The sequence below is a fragment of the Eleutherodactylus coqui genome, chromosome 2 (genome assembly GCF_035609145.1).
Source record: "Eleutherodactylus coqui strain aEleCoq1 chromosome 2, aEleCoq1.hap1, whole genome shotgun sequence".
NCBI classification, from domain to species: domain Eukaryota; kingdom Metazoa; phylum Chordata; class Amphibia; order Anura; family Eleutherodactylidae; genus Eleutherodactylus; species Eleutherodactylus coqui.
Genome location: NC_089838.1, coordinates 220,117,204 through 220,136,633, shown reverse-complemented (window position 1 = coordinate 220,136,633; position 19,430 = coordinate 220,117,204). Strand labels below are relative to the sequence as shown.

The 19,430-nt window shown below is 40.3% G+C and overlaps 1 protein-coding gene across 1 annotated transcript in view; it reads left to right on the top strand.

Moving 5' to 3' along the window:
• The first annotated feature begins 2,717 nt into the window (after window positions 1–2,717).
• The window catches only part of ENTREP2 (endosomal transmembrane epsin interactor 2), a 786,181-nt gene continuing 769,468 nt past the window's right edge, over window positions 2,718–19,430 (top strand). Inside the window, exon 1 of the mRNA XM_066589957.1 lies at window positions 2,718–3,339. Within this exon, the coding sequence (XP_066446054.1) occupies window positions 3,112–3,339 (228 nt within the window). The 5' untranslated portion in view covers window positions 2,718–3,111. The remainder of the gene's footprint in view (window positions 3,340–19,430) is intronic.

The following is a 19,430-nucleotide window of genomic DNA, read 5'->3' as shown; positions in this document are numbered from 1 at the left end:
AGTACGTTCGCTCATCTCTAATAGATATGAGATAGATAGATAGATAGATAGATAGATAGATAGATAGATAGATAGATATGGGAGGGAAAGATAGATATAAGATAGGTGTGAGAGACAGATATGAGATAGATATATAGATAGATAGATATGAGAGATATGAGAGATAGATATGAGAGATAGATATGAGATAGATAGATAGATAGATAGACAGATAGATAGATAGATAGATAGATAGATAGATAGATAGATAGATAGATAGATAGATAGATAGATAGGAGATAGATCGATAGGAGATAGATCGATAGGATATAGGTAGATAGATAGATAGATAGATAGATAGATAGATAGATAGATAGATAGATAGATAGATATGGGAGGGAAAGATAGATATAAGATAGGTGTGAGAGACAGATATGAGATAGATAGATAGATAGATAGATAGATAGATAGATAGATATGAGAGAGAAAGATAGATAGATATGAGATAGATAGATAGATATGAGAGATAGATATGAGATAGATAGATAGATATGAGAGAGATAGACATGAGATAGATAGATAGATAGATAGATAGATAGATAGATAGATAGATATGAGAGAGATAGACATGAGATAGATAGATAGATAGATAGATAGATAGATAGATAGATAGATAGATAGATAGATATGAGAGAGATAGATATGAGATAGATAGATATGAGATAGATATAAGATAGATAGATAGATAGATAGATAGATAGATAGATATGAGAGGGAGAGATAGATATAAGATAGGTGTGAGAGATAGATAGGAGATAGATAGATAGATAGATAGATATGAGATAGATAGATAGATAGATAGATAGATAGATAGATAGATAGATAGATAGATATGAGAGATAGATAGATAGATAGATAGATAGATAGATAGATAGATAGATATGAGAGATAGATATGAGATAGATAGATAGATAGATATGAGAGAGATAGACATGAGATAGATAGACATGAGATAGATAGAAAGATAGATAGATAGGAGATAGATAGATATTAGAGAGATACATATGAGATAGATAGATATGAGATAGATAGATAAATATGAGAGAGAAAGGTAGATAGATATGAGATAGATAGATAGATAGATAGATATGAGACATAGATAGATAGATATGAGAGAGAAAGATGGATAGATATGAGATAGATAGTTAGATAGATATGAGAGATAGATAGATAGATATGAGAGAGATAGACATGAGATAGATAGATAGATAGATAGATAGATAGATACATAGATAGATAGATAGATATGAGAGATAGATAGATAGATAGATAGATAGATAGATAGATAGATAGATAGATAGATAGATAGATAGATAGATAGATAGATATGAGAGAGATAGACATTAGATAGATAGATAGATAGATAGATAGATAGATAGATGAGATAGATAGATAGACGAATAGACAGGCTGTACAGAACAAGCACTTGTACCTCTTATACTTCCTTATAGTCTGTAAACTCTTGCAAACATGGCCCACATCTGTTTTGTTCAAGCTGTGTAACAATTTAATACTGTATGTTATACCTTATTTTGTGTATGTTTCAATTTGTGCTGAATATGTTGGCGCTACATAAAGAATTATTAAATAATGTTTGAAATATGGCCATAATCATGACTATATTGATCTGCATTTTTTAAACAGTTTTAAGGATGCCCATGGACAGTTATTGACTATTGTTATGGCGACAATCAGTGGGATTATTGATAACTACTTTTACTTTGATAGCCATCCAGATAATTAATAAGTATTGTAACGTGTATGAGCATTTGGAAGATATAGACAGAATATTCATAATGATCATTCTGGAGTGTTAATAATCTTCACACTTATAAACAGTGATGATTATTTTCACCATCACCACTAAATTTACATCCAGTTCACCTGTGATGTAGATGGTCAGTGTTAAGCGGGACATACCTGTATGTGATATGGACAGGTGAGTCACAGTGGACTGGGCAGATGATGGTGCAGCTACTGTGACAGCTGCAGGTAGCATCATAACGGAGCAGCACATAATGTGTAATTAGCAGGCAGTGACGGAGGAGGCTGCAGACAGCACGATGCTGAGGGGTTAACAGCGGAGGAGGAGTCCCGGGTGATGAGTAGTAGCGCCAGGATCGTGCATGCTGTTTGGAGACAGGAGTTAGCAGCGAGGGGTTCGTACAACTGTGCGCAGGCAGCGGCTGCTACAGAGTGGATGGATCGTGCATCCTGCAGTGAGATGAGGCTGCTGGGAGGCGGACGGAGCAGTGATGTGATAGGGGCTAGTGGTGGAGCAGAGCCGGGATACTGAGCAGAATACAAGGGGTTATTATTATCCTCATCCCCTCCCTCCTGACACTACACTGGAGGAGTTGCATTCATTTGCAGAGCAGTCTGGCGTTGGCTATCACCAGGGAGAGCTCTGATACACGGGGCTTTATATCATCAGCTCCTCCAGCAGCTGAGACCGAGCTCCCCCAGCTCCTGCTCCCTTTGCTCCCTATGTCTTCTCCCTCTTCATCACACTGGGCTGTGCAGCTGTCACTCATGCACTGATCCCCTACAATGATGTTTTGGGGAGCTTGTCCTGAGTTGCATTATTGACCAGCTTCTTGGGGGGTGCAGATGATATTTGAGGATTCACTTGTACCTGGAGAAGTCCTGTATGGATGAGGAGACCTTCAGATCATGATGGACACGTATGGAGACCCTTGACACTAGGAGCTGTCCCCTACCTTTGGTCACTGACTGATGAAGCACATCTACCTTACATTTATTTATTGGGTCTGACATCCTTCTGTGCATTGGAAGTGGTCGTGGCTGAGTTTATTGCCCAGTGTAGTGTACTCTACCTGTCACCTGGCATCACTTTGCCCCTGATTCTATATCATTCATAGCCTGGCATACCTCTTAGGACCAATAACCTTGCTGTTGCATACTAGTCACTGTGACATCTCTTCTGCTCGTTTTTTGGACTGACTGATCATCCTGGGAGTTCTGCAGCTGTTTTGCAATCAGAATTTGTGGAGGTCTTTTTAAGGTCTTATTGGGTTTATTTTGCTACCTGTAGAAGGTCATCTCTTGTTCATGATGCCACTAAGTGCCCTTCCTGGCACCCGCTCTCTCAGCCCTGCTGCTCTCTCCCGGAGCTTATCCCGTCTCCGGGAATACAGAACTCGCTCCAGGATCATGTTGTCTCTTGGGGTCTCCCAGATGGTGCTTGGATGTCTCATTGTTGCTGTTAGCTTTGCAGCTCTGGCTCTCACTACCTCTGCCAGGGTAAGGCACTCATGTCCATTTTGGGCAGGATTTTCGGTAAGTACATTGTGACTTTATAACTACAGTATGATAATGACTTATTCTTTATATGCAGCAAGGTGAACTGAATATCACTGTATAGATGACAATAAACTTTTAGTCTGCTTAGGGTGCAAGATTTAGGCGGGTTTCAGAGGAGTTTATAAAAACGCATGCGTATTACGGACTTGTTTCAAAAGACATTACATACGTATGGCATCAATTTTTCATCCATATTTGCCTAAATATTTGTATTATTTTTCTATTTGCCAAATACTCATCTGTATTTACCCAATAAGGAGAAAACGAAGTCAAGTACGCAAAAACATAAAACGTTCTTTGTTTTTGAAAAACGTCCATAAAAATTACAGGCATGGGATTAGTCCTGTAGATTTACATTAGCTCCATATTGCGGTCCCCTCAACACGGACCTAATACGGAGCTAAAATCTGCTTATCTGAAAGCAGCCTTAGTGAAGATGCAATACATCTCAGCATTCAGAATTTTGGTAAATGATGCCTCAATCACACAATTAATACTGCAACATATTCCTAATGATTGATCATTTGTATTGATTGCATAAAACCAAAATCTATTAAATGCTTACTCGCGGCAATGAAAAAATGATTATGTGGACTGGTAACATATTGTAAAATCATTTTTGTAGATATCGTTAAAAAAAAAAAAAATTTGCTAATATTGCGTGATTAACTCAGTAATGTCAAATATTTGTACCAATGGCAACATGGGTGAGGATTTGTATAAACTATAAACCTAAATACTCTACTACTACATGCTGGAACCTCATGGCAGGAATGCTAGGCACAGGCTGGAGCTCTATGCCAGAATTTCGAAGAATCATTCCCTGATGCCTACTGTGTCACTTTACTGTATAACCATGCTTGTCACTATGACCAATGTACTTGTCTGGCTTCATGTGGGGATAATCTATGTGGGTAGACACATCTCTTCATGTTTATGCTTCAGTATTACTGTGTAGAGTTGATAAATGCGTGATTTACTTTTACTGTTGAAGTACATTTTGGAGAGTAACTGAGCTTGGTAAATACAATAGATTGTTCTCTTTCACCCTATGATTTTGTTCTAAGCCATAGATAGATGTGTGAGTAATAGTGGCTTGCAGTGTCTGCAGCATAGATTGCCTGGGGATGGAGGAGGTCAAATCAACATTGAAATGTCGTCCAGAAGTGGGTATAGACGCAATGGAACTGAATACCAACGAATGGTACATGAAGAGATAATATGAGTCCTTAGATTGTCATCTTTTCTCAAAGTTCAAAACTTTTTGCCTTCCTTTCCAAAGCAAATGCGGATTTATCAATTAGGATTACCTTATCAACCTCCCTGTGGGGTTGTGAACCAGCTTTCCCAAATCCTGAATGGCAAATCCGCCTAACTATTGAATGATACAGTCCCCCACCCCCACCCCATAGTGTTACATGGGCAGATTTTCAGCTCAATATAGTTAAAAAGCTCGTTAGGCCTTGCGAGAACTATATATAAGAGGACTTATCAAAGAGTAATATCTAGCTATATGTAATGTGGGATGTCATAAGAAACAATCCCTTTCAGAGGTTCTGGCTCCAGTCACTTCTGGGAAACAGCTTATTTTGCCAGGGGATACAATACTAGCCAAATATTTTCTCTGCCGTTGCAGGGGAACTGTATTATTACATGGGGGCCATTGGGATGTTCAAGACTACCATAATGGGGACACTCTAACAGCAGCTATAAGCTCTGGTTCAGGAGGAGGGTCCCTAGTGCAGGAACCCCTTTATGGTGTTCACATGCCCTACTAGGGACAACCCCTTTAAGCCTCTCCCCTTAAAGGGGATTGTCTATGTCCAGAATTTGCTGTTTTTACGGAAATGCCAGATCTGTCCAAGGCCTATGTCAAGAATTGCAGTTCATCACCATTCCAAACACAACCTATGGACAGACATGTGTCAGCTTCTGGAAAAATAGCAGAACCTTTTCTACTATATCAACCAACAAAATGCACAGAATAAATTGGCAAAATTATTAAAAATATACAAATTTTATTAAAATACAAAAATTTACCGGCGCACACTTGCCAGTATTTAAATGTGAGATGATACAATGCCTCTAGATTACCAACTATTAGAAGAAGCATTCCTGCAAGTCAATGTCTGACCTAATAACATGACTAGAAGTATAAGTCAACGCTAGAGTCTTCTCCAGAAGAAAAGGATAACTATGTACAGACAGGCTGTTTGGGTTTTTTTGTCCCTCATCAATGTGCAGTGGCTTGTTGGCTGGCTGGGTGAGAAGCTTATGACATTGGTCGGGAGGTGTACAGTTTCTCCTTCTGGAGACCACCTTGTAAGTGTGAAGCTTCTTATAACGCCATGCATGATCCTCTGGGAAATTTAGTATGCAAATGGAGGATAGTGCAAGGCTACCATTTGCTATTTGCATACTAAATTTCCTAGAGGAGCATGCATGGCCTTATAAGGGACTTTTCACACATGCAAAATATTTCTGCAATATGCATCTCAGAAGGCAGCTTAATCTGCTGCTGTGGATTTCTAGTCCATAACCCACATGTATACATGCAGATTTTGGTGTGGATTTTTTGCATCTTCAGGGCTCGGTCAGATAAGCATGTCTTACACGCTGCTACAGCAGTGTGTAAAACCACGCTTCTATAGCAATTAATAGATTGCTATGGAAGCGCTCGCACAGACCTTTTGTAGAAGCGCAGAATCTGCCTTTTTTTTTAAAAGAAATGGACAGTGAGTGCCGACTCACCTGTCAGCTCCATGGTGCGTGTTGTCCAGTGTGCTGTCCATAGGCTCCTATGGGAGCCGTGGAAGCAGGCTGCTCACACCATGGACGTGTGCTGGGCTGCTCCACGGAGCTACAGACAGCCCGGTCATGTGATCTTTTCCTGCATGTTAGGAACATAGTTTTACACGTTGTTTAGCAGCATGTAAACCACGCTCATCTGACCGCGGCCTTAGAAGTCTTACAGTAATTTTTTGCATGTGCGAAAGCTCCCTTAGGCTAATTTTACATGGGCGAGTGCGATATTAGGACGTGAAACTCTGCCCTATATCACGCTCAAGAAAGTGCAATTTCCCTGCGGATGCGAGGTGTATTTGTGCCAAAAACTGCCCGCATCACTTCGGGGAAGTAGCGATTCTCAAGTGTAGGATCGGCAAGTGCTTCCTATTGTTTTCAATGGGAAACATCGCATCGCACTCGCTTGCACATCGCACGCCGCACAATGCTTTGTCCGGCCCCATTGAAAACAATAGGCGATGCGTTCCGAGGGACTGCCCATAAATAAAACATGTCACGCTTTTTTTCCTGCACCGTGATGCGGGAAAAAAAGCGTTCATATGTATGACCCTGATTCAAAAGAATGGGGTTCATATGCGTGCAAGATGTGTGCATCTTGCAACGCACAAATCTCGCGGGACTTTCTCAGCCGCGTAAAAGCAGCCTTTGTGTCCTCACACCTACTAGGTGTTCTCCATAAGGAGAAGCTATACCTCTCCTGACACATATTAAATAGTGGATGGTATACAGTGAGTATACATTTTCACCAAGCTCTAGTATATTGGCTGCCTTCCACAATCAGAAACCATGATTATAGGTCAATTGGATTTCCATAAAAATATGCCATAGTCTTAAACATATTCACCCCCTTACTGCCTCAATGTGCTATTACATGATATGCCATTTAAAATTCACTGAATATGCCCTAAATGCCCAACCATTACCATCAGATAAAAATGAAAAAAAATCTCAGATTCAATAAAAGGTGACAAGTTCAAATGTGAATATAATTTACCTGTGTTTTTCCCTAAGCTTTATGACTTGTTATTAACTTGTAATTGTAATGATCAATAGATCCTCCAAAAGTCAGACAATGCAAACAGCCATTCAGCCGCATCTCCGTACTTTTAAAACTCTAACCCTCCTTTGTAATGTCTCCTGTCCACTTACTTTTACTCCATTCACCGTGTGTCATGTGGCCGTGCATCATGGCCTTAATGCGTGACAAAATCAGTCGTGTGAATGAGCCCTTCATGAGGGTCAGAGCTTCTGATTCAGAAATGGCCGTTTGTCACGAACAGTCGGAAATTCACTAGATTAAATTGACCAATAAGCAGCGGCAGGAGATTCTTATGATTTGGATTCACCCGGCTGGTGCAGCCGCTCCCCCTAGTGGAAGTAGTACTTCTTTCCTTTAGTGACCTGTGTTGCTCACATTGCACCCCAAGACTCTGTTCCAGCTGGCCTCTAACAGAAGAAGAATAAGAGTGGTTTACACTGCAACTACACTATTTAATCACCTCAAACAACGTGCTGCAGTCAACAGTCCCAAAATATGACTTATTTTTTTTCATTTGGTGAAGAAGGACCCGCCCTAATTGCCAATTATTCTATGAAACCATCAAGATTTACATGTAGGCCCTTCATCTCCATTACCTAACGAAACCTCTCATGCCGCTACGCACATTATAGCATTTGGTTTCTACTTTCCGGCATGTTTCCTCCTAAGATAGCCTAACAGTTCCTGCCCTGTTCTCTCACAGTTAAGTCACGTTTTAGTGATACTTTTTTTGGGGGTCATTAAACCCAAAGTTGGGCTAGATATTCCAGGCATAATACACCTGTAGTGGGCTAGCCTAAGTCCTCATACACTTAGCAGAGCCACTTGCAGGAGGCTGTATGGCAGCACGCGAGGTCCCTGGGGCATTCAGTAGGCACTCCAGATGTGGACGTATGGTATTTTATACGAAACTGTATTATGGCATTCTTCTCCACTAGAGGGTTGTACAGAGCCATAATATGGAGCCACAAGACGTTTATGTCCGTGAGCCCTTAGATGTATACCTGTTTATTTGAGCTAGGGAATTTAAGCTGATATACATGAATAAATATTTAGTTTTTGGACTTATTACAATTCGCACATAAATGAATATATTCATTGTAAAGTACTGCCGCATATGCTGACACGTTCTGATTAACAGAGGCTTATGTACCAAGATCATATTTACATCACACATAAATCATTTATGGCAACTCGAGTTTCAAAAGATAGTTGCTCAGGAATTGTATTAGAGGAATAAAATCGATTCTGCAGGTAACTACAGGTAACAATTTGGATCCTAGGAAATAGAAGATTGTATAGAAATGTTCTTAGTGTTGTGTAACAATAGAGACGTTTGTAAACAGAAGTAACCCATTGATTAATAACAGTTATAAGTTTATTTGCTTGTGGTCCGTGATGCAGTCTTTTGCTAGTTTTGCACAAATCTACAACTCCCAGTTGCCCTCTCTCTTTCTGTTACTGGTTTCTCATCCAGTGCTACTTAATTTATGGAGAGAAGAAAATGAGCTGTGATTCTGTTTTTCCCCTGAGGGGACCCGCAGAGCAGCCGGCAAATCTGCTGCAGATGCTTCAAGGACAAGGGCATTTTACTTATAGAAAAACAGTTAGCTGAACCTTTCCCCAGCAGGTTGAGGAAATACGGATTGACCAAGCGCTCTTTGTGCACTGTGCTCACAAAGCCATCTGCAAAGGTGTCAGCGGCTGAATATGGCCTGCATGGAAGGAACTGTACAGCTCTCACTAAGAACCACAAGTCTCTGCTTCAGACTTTTATAGGCTCATAATCCTAGTCATACTTGTTGTGACTTTATAGCTCATGTAATTCTGCGGGTGAGAAATATATACCTTTCAAAGAATTTCCAGTAAGGCATATGAAGTTTATGAAATGACAGGACTGCGTTTGGAATTGTAAAAGGCAGCAGTATTTATTGTATCAAACCTGTTGGATGTTTTTCTACAGTCTTCCTTCTTCTGTAGACGTAGATCATTCATACATAAATTTGTCTTTAGAAAACACGCGGTGAATAGATAGAATTGATAAACAAAGGAGAAAATTGATCTGGCAAAAACTCTATTTAGAACTAAGCCTCTTTAGCATTATAAGCAATTCATTAATAAATTGCTCGTTTTAATTGCTTCTGCAGGAGAAAAGTGATGTTTTATGATACTCATTCAAATGAATGGGCAATACATATTTCAAGGTTGTACTGAGTCCAGCTGAGCATGAACCACACTTTCCAATGGCAGTCTGTTCTGGCTGACAAATGGGGGTCCAAAGGAGAAACCCCCACTGTGATGTCCATATGCTATATATGCCCTTTAAAGAGAGAGGGAAATCTAAAAATGATTTGTTTAAATCCATGTACGCAGAGACCTCTTGTTACGGCCCGCCAGCTATGTTGGATGAGGTTCGGTGTTACGTTATGGCGCCAACCCTGGCCCACTTGATCAATATGCCAGTGTATGCTCGTGTAATTTAAGCACTGGACGCCGACATGAACACTACTCTGCTAGTGCATGGATGGATTTGGTTGGTTGGGAGTCGTGTGGCCCAGCCGGCCAATTAGCACTAGTCTGTACACATTTATTCTGGATCTTCCTTATGGAGGATGCTGGCTATACTTCCAGTCCGATGGTGTTTCTGGTCATGTTTGTGGTTCTTGTCCTGCTCTATTGTTAAATACGTCTGTTCAGTGTTAAGGTTGTTCTGGAGTGTTTTGACATCTAACCCCTTACGTAATTGCTATTGTATTTCATCCGGCTCTTTATGTGCTAGCCTTCATTTAAACTGTATTCCTTGTTATTTCCTGTAACTGATATATCCCTTGTGGAAAGTTGGGGTTACTTGCCCTGGATCTACTGCTTACTTTCCCCTGCCCAGGGGTGGCAGCACCACAATGATGTCCACAGAGTAAAATCCAAAATTCTGGTTCCTCCTGCTTTTATTTCAGCATAGCATAGGCACTCAGTCACATACAGTCCAGCATATAATATGCAACTTCACACTGTTATCCGTCACAGTGCACACAGTAACACAAACGGCTTCTTCCAGCGGACCTTTCAGGAAGGTGACTTTGCCCCGACAGGCAATGAGTGAGGGGCCGACTACCCCGTGTCTGTTCTGTGCTTCCAGGTCCCTCACAGACCAGCACCAGGTCTACATAGACCTCAGGCCCCACAGGCCTCCATGGACCTAAGCTCCACAGGCTTCAAGGACACTGAGTTTGTGAGGGAGGTGAAATTTAAACTGTGTAGCCTCACCCTTGCAGGTAGAGGTTAACTAAACCAAACACAGTGACTGTGCTCAGAGGCCCTCTACAGGGCACTCTTGCTACTGCACTGGCACACCCTGTATTTCAGGTAGGGAGAGTCAGGGTTACCCCAAGTTCCTCATGTGCAGTCGCCCTCATCAGGGCAAGTGCTCTACTTTTAAGTAGGGTCTCATTGCATTAGTAGGTGGGGTCAGATTTCCTGTTGACACACTTTTAGTTTAGTTATTTATATTTTGTGTTCTCTGCATTATTATATTGAGTGTATAGCCAAACTAATTCCTTCCCATATGGACAAAGTGTTTTTCGCATAGTTCATGTGTAATGCTTTTCTGCTGTATGCCGTATAATGATGACCTGCTACATTTAACATTACACTTAGGCCACTCTGACACATGCACTTTTTACCATGAATGTCGCAGCAATTGTGGTACAAGGCTTCCATTGATTTCAATGGGATCTTGTAGACCTGCACTGAAAAGCGACAGTAGAAAACACTGATTTTCGAGTGCTGACTTCTGTATTTTTGTGCTTTTTAATGTACCTCATTACCTATCACAATAACGGGGTGCGTTAAAAAGTGCTGTCGAACACTGTATAGTGGTGTTCGAAAACGCTGTGATCAAAATCACGGTGCTTTGCCAACGCCATGTGTGAGAGTGGCCTTATGCAATAGTCCTTGATGCCCATGCAGAGAAGATGTGCTGCTCTTGTTCATACTATGCATTGTTACACTCCATAACCATCTGCTTTGAGCCAGATAGCATGAAGACCAGTGACGCCCCGCTCTTAATCACAGATCTTTACAGACCAAATCACTGGGAAAGAAGAGAAACATACGTGGCAGGAAATGGTGCAGTAGTCCTCAACTTTAAGTAGTAGAAAAAATGTGAATATACTCACGAGAGTAGAAAGTCAAGTACATGTAACAACCAAGCAGTAAGTGGCATGCCTGCATGCCGTCATGTGGATTTGGGTGGACTTATGTTTTACAGTGAGGCTCATCAGGATAAATGGATTACTATAGTTTTCTCTATTGTTTATATCCAATTTTTATGTTAAACATTTTTACAGATTTTGTAATTTTTTTCTACATTTTCCATGTGGTACAATTACTCTTATTTAGGCCAGGCTCTTATGACCATACAGTAATATGCTGCGTACAAATCGCAGGGTTTTACCAGCACAGGGAATTGCGTATCCCTACAAATTGTTATGTTTTTGCCTGTGCAGAAACAGCGTATTTTACGCACGCTATCATGCACTGGCTTTCTCATTTCTTTCTTTTTTTTTTAACTTTCAACTCATGTTTCCCAGCAGCATGCATAGAAATGGCGTACATACGCAATGTAATTGCATTTGTACTGAGTTCCGTACACACCCATAGAAAACAAAAGTGCTGTACGCATGTAATACGCGGTAAAATAGAACATGCTGCGTTCTTTTTTGCACGTGTAATATACACAATAAATACATGCAAGTGTGAATAGAACAATGATAATCAATGTACTTTCATTGAAGCCATTCACCGCGTATTATATGCGCTTACATTGCGCAAGTAATACACAATTTAAATGCAATTGTTTGAGCCCAGACTAATTTTGATGCTGGAATATCAAATGCATTAACAGCAGTCAGTGTTTTTTTTTTTTTACTTCAGTTTTCATTCTTTAACCAGATTTTGAACTCTGATGACTACAGAAATCTACTATATATCCCCTTGTGTAAAAAAAATAAATAAAATTTCCGCTATTGCACCAGCCTATGAATCCTCCAGGGATTACTGGGAATAATTACCATACAGCTGGTTCTGTATTCACAGGCCACTGCTCTGAGGCACAATTTGATGTATTTTAACAGTAGACTTTTCTTGTTTCAGAAAATAGAGCTACCAGGTATGATCGATTAATAAGAGGCGAACAAGGCACAGAGAGATGCTCCGTGTTCATTCCCTGGCAGTAAAGTTTAATTTTAGTGAAATAACAATCAAATATTATCAGATGGATGGCAAAGGTTTATAAAAAATAAATTTTCATTATTATACAGTATATCGGTCTTCTCTCAAGAATAGTTGGACTTAGTTTCTAGCCGCTTTTGCATCAGCAACCATTTTGGCTATATGTACATAAGCTTATCATAAGAAGCACTTATAGCAATGTTACGTACCATCCATATGCGTCTTTTACCACAATTGAGAATCGTTTTTCCAAAATGTGTCAAGTCGCAAGGAATTGTTTTAGAGAAAATTAAAAAAAAAAGTAGATATAATAGTGTAAAAAAGTTTTAGAAACTATACTAAGGCCGGTCTCCTATGAGTAGATTGCAGAATCCACGGTCGGCATCCGCACATAGGATCCGCAGCAAATGGCATGCATTGAAAGGTATGTGAAAATTGCTTTCTCCTTCACACTCATGGAAACGAATTGTGTATTCTGGGAGCAGAGGAAAACTTCCTGCATGTTCTATTTTCCTGCGGACACCACTTGGACAGCCTCCATTGAAGTCAATGGAGGCCGTTTGACCCGCAGCCTATCCTCTATTGACATTATGGATAGGCTGCAGGTACTTGCATCATTGCCTAGTGACAGTGCAGGAAATACAAACATTTGTGGGAAAAAAATCTGCACTGTGCATGACGGTAATCCGCAGTACAAAAAAAGCAAGTACGTGGAGTCGCCGGGTGGGGTCAGTCACATTCCGCATGCGGAATCCGGATCGTTCGTGTTAGCCCAGCCTAAGTATTACAGTAGTGGGACCACATGCAACGTATTTTAGGTGGTCACCTTGTAGACATGTAAACAGAAGCAAAGGGGTTCATACTGTATCACAAGGTATGATATCTTTAACAGCGGACTTGACTCATTTTGAAAAATGGTCCCTAAATTATTTTTGTGCTTTATTTGTGCGAGGCCAAACTACCAAATTAGACAATTGCCCCGTATACCATATACAGCAATTATTAACATTTTATTGAAGCGAGTTCTATACACATAGTCAAAGGAGTGACTTTGTGAGATATCCATGAGAATACATTGGGGACTATGACCAAATCCTTCTATTTCATCAATTTTTTTTCAAGATACAGTATTCTCATTCTGCATCTCAGCTTTGATAAGTCAATTAAAAACCATCTGTCACTGTTTTTGAGTCATAATCTATGTTAGTCTATAATTTGATCTCAAGAAAATATAACTAAATTATATTGTATCTCCCTGGAGATTTTGTTGAGTCTAAAGAGTTTGCCTATCACTGAATGAGTCGAAAGGGTGAGCTTGTAGACGAAGTATTTGGGAAAGTCTTGGACTAATCGTGTTCACTGTTGCTCATTGGCTTATGTATGAATCCTTCGGACTGGCCACTTGGCTATCTTCATGTACATATTCTAAAAAGGCTGGATATAAAGCACAGCCCTAATGAATATTTATGAGGAAATATTAAACAGGGTGACTAGTAGTTTCTATTGAATGAAAGCAGCATGAAAACTGCAACATTTATTGTAACATAGTAAGTGTTTTGATCATGTGGGCAACTAAGCACGGGGCCCACACGATCGTGACCAAGACTCACAACATAGCGAAAAACATATGCATACTAACATATAACATACTAACATAGATAGCATACTAACATACTGCACCCCCTTTTGTTAATGGGGGGGCATTATATCATGATCGTATGGGCAAACTAAGCACGGGGCCCACACGATCGTGACCAAGAGAGATGCACGCACACGGGTGCACACAAGGTTTCAGACAGCTGGCCCTGTGCTAGAGGGAGAATGACATGGCCCTACCTGAGCGAGAACATCGCCCCGATAAAGGGCGGCCCAGTGGTCTTCGGAACTGGGCCCTAGCGGCTCCTAGGAATAACAGCCACCAGAACAGGATACATACACATGCCACAGGACAGGGACAGGACATACAGAGCCAGAAAACACGCATACAACAGCCAAAATGCAACCACTAGTAACAGATAGAAAGCTGAATATAAATACCAGGTATTAGTTGACATTTTGATCAAAATGTGGAAGCTAACTGGCCACTTCATGGCTCCTGGCTATACCACAAGTCCCTACACTAACGAGGAGTCCAGCGGCAGCGGACACAGGTCACACAGCAAGCTTCAACAGGACAGAACAGAGCACAGATCACACAGCAAGCTGTGACAGGACAGAACAGAGCACAGATCACACAGCAAGCTGCGACAGAACAGAGCACAGATCACACAGCAAGCTGCGACAGGACAGAACAGAGCACAGATCACACAGCAAGCTGCGACAGGACAGAACAGAGCACAGATCACACAGCAGGCTGCGACAGGACAAAATAGATCACACAGCCAGCTGAAGTAACATGACTGCTCACCCTGAACACCAGACAAACACTGACGGGAGCTGGGTTTATATGTGAGCAAAGACCCAGGGGATTGGCTAGCAGGAGATTACCACATCATCACTGTAGTCAATGGAAGGCCTGACAGGGATGTCACTGATGATGTCCTGTAAACTTGCTGGGGAAGTTCTACATTAGAAGCCTATGTGACAGGTGTATAGAATGTCACCGGACCTTCATGATGGTTGACGTCACCTGTCATATGCTCCGTGAATTAACCGATGAGACGGTGGTTGGTGCTGCAGTGAGTATATTTACTTTTATATACTTTTAGGAACACATATATCACTCAGAAAAGCCATTTAAGAATGATATGTTTCTATGAGTGGGAATGTCTAACTACTGTAATCTTAGTTCAGTTTCTGGTATGTCACTGGACAAAAGCTGCTCTGTCTTCTTTTCAGTGTTATTACTCCTTAGTTATAGCACAGTGATATAGTATTTAGATATACACAATACATTCATATGTAATTATCGTTCAGCCCATCAGAACGTAAAATGTAATTATCTTATCTCCTGTTCTCATTGTTGGCCTTACTGCCATGCATGAAATGTGCTTAAGGGTCTGTCAAGACCTGCTGATTTCTTGTTTGAACAAGTTAATGATGTCCGCATTCATTCAGGCAGCCTGTTTATACAGGCAGATACATCGTTGGCTCATTCAAGCAAGAAATCATTCAGTTGTTCACATTTGTTGTATAAGTGAATGAGAATAACTGAACTATCAGTATTTAAACCGAACAATTAGTGAACGAGCCAACGATGATTTGTATGCCTGCATAAAATGAACAATGAACAAAAAACAAGCCAGTTATCGTTCATCGTTTGATCTTTGGCTGCGTTTACACTGAACGATTATTTTCATTTTCACTCTTTTGAACGATAATCGTTCCATGTAAAAGGGCCTTAAGAGTAAGAGTATGCGTAAGTGTACACGGCAGTCACTGTGGTTGCCAACGTGCTTGTTGACAAGTGGATGCCAGCTTATGCCCCCATTCCTCATATGGATTTGTGCATGGCTCCTCCTCCCCCTGGATACTGCAAGATTTTTAGACTTGGGTCAATTTCTTAGGCAGCCAAATATACTATCACTAAGTGCTTGACAGTTGGGTACTCAGTGCAAACCTACCTACCTGCAAATAACATAAAATATGATTCTTCCCTTAACTCGCCTCTAACCCCCACATGTCCTGAGATGTATCCAAATAGAAAAAGGCTTAGTGGTATAAGTAGGTGCAAATGATGAAAAAAGACTTTATTCACCCATAACGCAGACAGGCACCGACCTTTTGGACAAAATGTGGCCTTTTTCAAGCTTTACAGACAACATATCTAACATGGTATAAATAGCTAAAACACTTTGATTGGGGCACCAATCCAGTTACTAGATCCACCCAATACTGGGTACGCCCAATACAAGACACACCCTTTTAGTTAAGGCCAGGTGTATCACAGTACAATTACAATACATATACAGACAATACATAAACTATATACATATAATAAGGCCAGGGGAGCATTGGGCGTGTATTTGGTCATGTATTAACTAAAGTCTAGCTAGGTTAGACTGGATTCATACAAACGCACTAGGAAAAGCCTAACGGTGGAATCCATCACCAGTAGACTAATATGTGATCAATTTATTGGCTACCTTGTGAGTTTTTTTCATTACGGATCGCTAAAATGGTTATTATTGTAGCCTACAATTGATGGCCTTAAAACTGATGCTTAACAGTGGCATCTAACTTCACATGGGCTAGTGCGATATTAGATCATGGAAGCGAGGCGTTTTCATGTCAAAACATCCTCGGGTAGTAACGATCTTCCATGGCAAAGGATCATGGAGTTTCTCTCATTGTTTTCAGTAGGAGACCTCACATCGCATGCACCTAGCATGTGGTACGATGCTGCCGCCTGTCCCATTGAAAACAATGGGCGCTGCAATGAGAGAGTACGCAAAAAGATATACACATGAGCGATGTTTTCCTGCTTGGCACCACGATGAGGTGCTATGCAGGAAACAAATTGCGGCATGTTCTATCATTCAAAAGAATGGGGTTCATATTTGTGCGTCTTGCAACGCAAAACTCTCGCACAATTTTCTCATCCGTGTGAAGGCAGCCTAACAGATCATACACCCTAAGTTATTATGATATCCATTTAACAAATGTGATGCATCCATTAAACAGATGCCTGTGATGGATGCCATAGAGTGGCATCTGCCATCCCTAATGTAGTATCCTTGTAATGGATATGTTGTTTTTTATACGACTCTACAAGATGGAATAGCTTTGTCTACTACAATATTCAATCCAGAAAAAATGGTATTCCTGATGCAACCATCAAATAGAGTTCAAAAGGACAGTCTTTTGGCCTCTGGCTGATAATAGCCGCTGTTGACATGTTTAGCGTGTACATTTAGAACCTTTCCTAATGTACACTAAACATAGGGGAAAGACATAGTGTGAACCTAGCCCTAAGGGTAGATAATACTGTACACTACTACATATTTTCCTTGTTGAACTTGTGTACATGACAGAAATGTTGTGTGGCCGTCTAAACAGGTTCCCATCAATGGGGGAAAACCATTAAACACCCGCTGTCCACCGGCTTCTATTCTATAAAGAGTCTTGATTAGTCTAATGCTTTTTTAATGTAATAAGCAAATTTAAAAATGTGGGTAAATGGCACCTGCCGAACAGTATATCATGATAAGCAACCAGGTATTCCCAGAATACAGACCCCATAATGTAACATAAGGAGCAGTCCAGCTCCTCTACACACATATAAATGTAGGTAACCTTTTATCTCTCTGGACTCCTCTCCTTTGTCACTGGGGTTAAGGAATTGGATATTTTGAAATGTTGCTTCACTGAGTATTCTGTCTCTATCATTTAACTTGTTTATCTAACTGGAAACATAACTGTGATGTGAATTTCCAAACCTTGCGGTGATGTGCTTCAAACAAATGACACCTGATGCCTCCTGTATGCAAGTGAAGCGGAAATCATTTTTTTCCTAAATCCACATTGTTTTGTAGATATTAGACGCACTGGTGATTAACCACTTGGTAGTGACATTTAGACCATTGTCTAACGTCTGGTTAGTATTGGATGGCATGAGAAGCGGAACTAGACAATTATCCATAATAAACATACTTAGATTAAAATCCTTTAATAACGAGATGCTTAATGAACCTGATCGTCTATCCGGAAACCTGAGCCTTAGATAATTATCTCTATTGTCTGCTAACAATGTTTTCAGTAGTTCCATTAACTGTTTATTTAAATGTTCCACTTAGAAACCACTGAGACATAAAATTTAAGATATTGACCAGGTTAAAGTAGAGATTTCGATCTCTTACAAGCTCCTTCAGATAGGCGATGACATTCTCTGTTCTTGTAGTGGTCTTGACAAAACCTAGCCCACCATTGGGAATACTGTCCCCAATGTCTGAGCTGTATTCAGTACGCTGAGATCACGCTCCATTGCATCTTTCATGCTCTTGCTATTACATTGTAATAGTTTTATGGAGTGCTATGTCTGTTTTTTTGTGTTTTTTAAACATTGTAACTCCAGTATGTGACATGTTTAGAATATTTGATTCAAGTTTTAGTGAGTTATATGGTCTATTTTGTTATTCATTATAACAAAACAGACAGTATGAAGGAAGTGCTTGTATGTATGCATACACATTGTTATCCAAGGAATGATTTCTTTCTTCAATAGTTTTGAGGTTTTGGAAATGCATCTCTACTTCCTCATTGTAGCTGCAATGCATAACAATGCAAATTACATTGAGGGGCTCCACTAATATAAGGGCTTCGCTACAACTTTTGCATTATCCTGAAAAGCACAAAGCCATTACAGATCCGCTCATTCCTTGCATATCATCAGAATATTGATGTAACCTCAGCTGATTATGTTAAATAGACTGCGGCTTAGTTTTCAGCACTACTACCTTGGTTCTGACCTCTACAGCTACTTAAAGTTTGTATGTTTGTAAGATTTTCTTTTATGGTTTCCTTTGCGGATGCAATGAATGTCAGAAACTGCTGCTGTATACTTGCTTTCTGTAAGACACTATTTCCGTGTACATCAGAGTATCTTGACATTGTCCTATACTTACTGGTTAAAAGAAGGAAGTCCAGTTCTATGTGTGGGGAACTGAGTGCTCTTTACTAAAGTAATGGAGCACTGTCGAGAAAACCATTATATACTTTGCTTATGTTAAGTCTCTTAGTTACATTGGTGTATGCAAATAGATGATGGGAAAAGTACCTTCACAGCACCACGTATTGCAAGGTTACTTCTCCATAAGTCAGTGGTAGACCTTTCAATAGGCCTTGACAACGTGGGAGAGTCACCCCAGGTTCCTGATGTTGTGTGCCCGCATCAAGGCGAGTGCTCTTCTGTTAGATAGGGTCTCCTTGCATTAGTAATTTACGGTCAAATTTCCCTTTTTCATCCCTTTTTGATTCCCATATTCATCTATTGTGTTCTCCATATTAATATATTGAATGTATATCTGTCCTTTTAGGATGTTAAGCTACGGTCAAT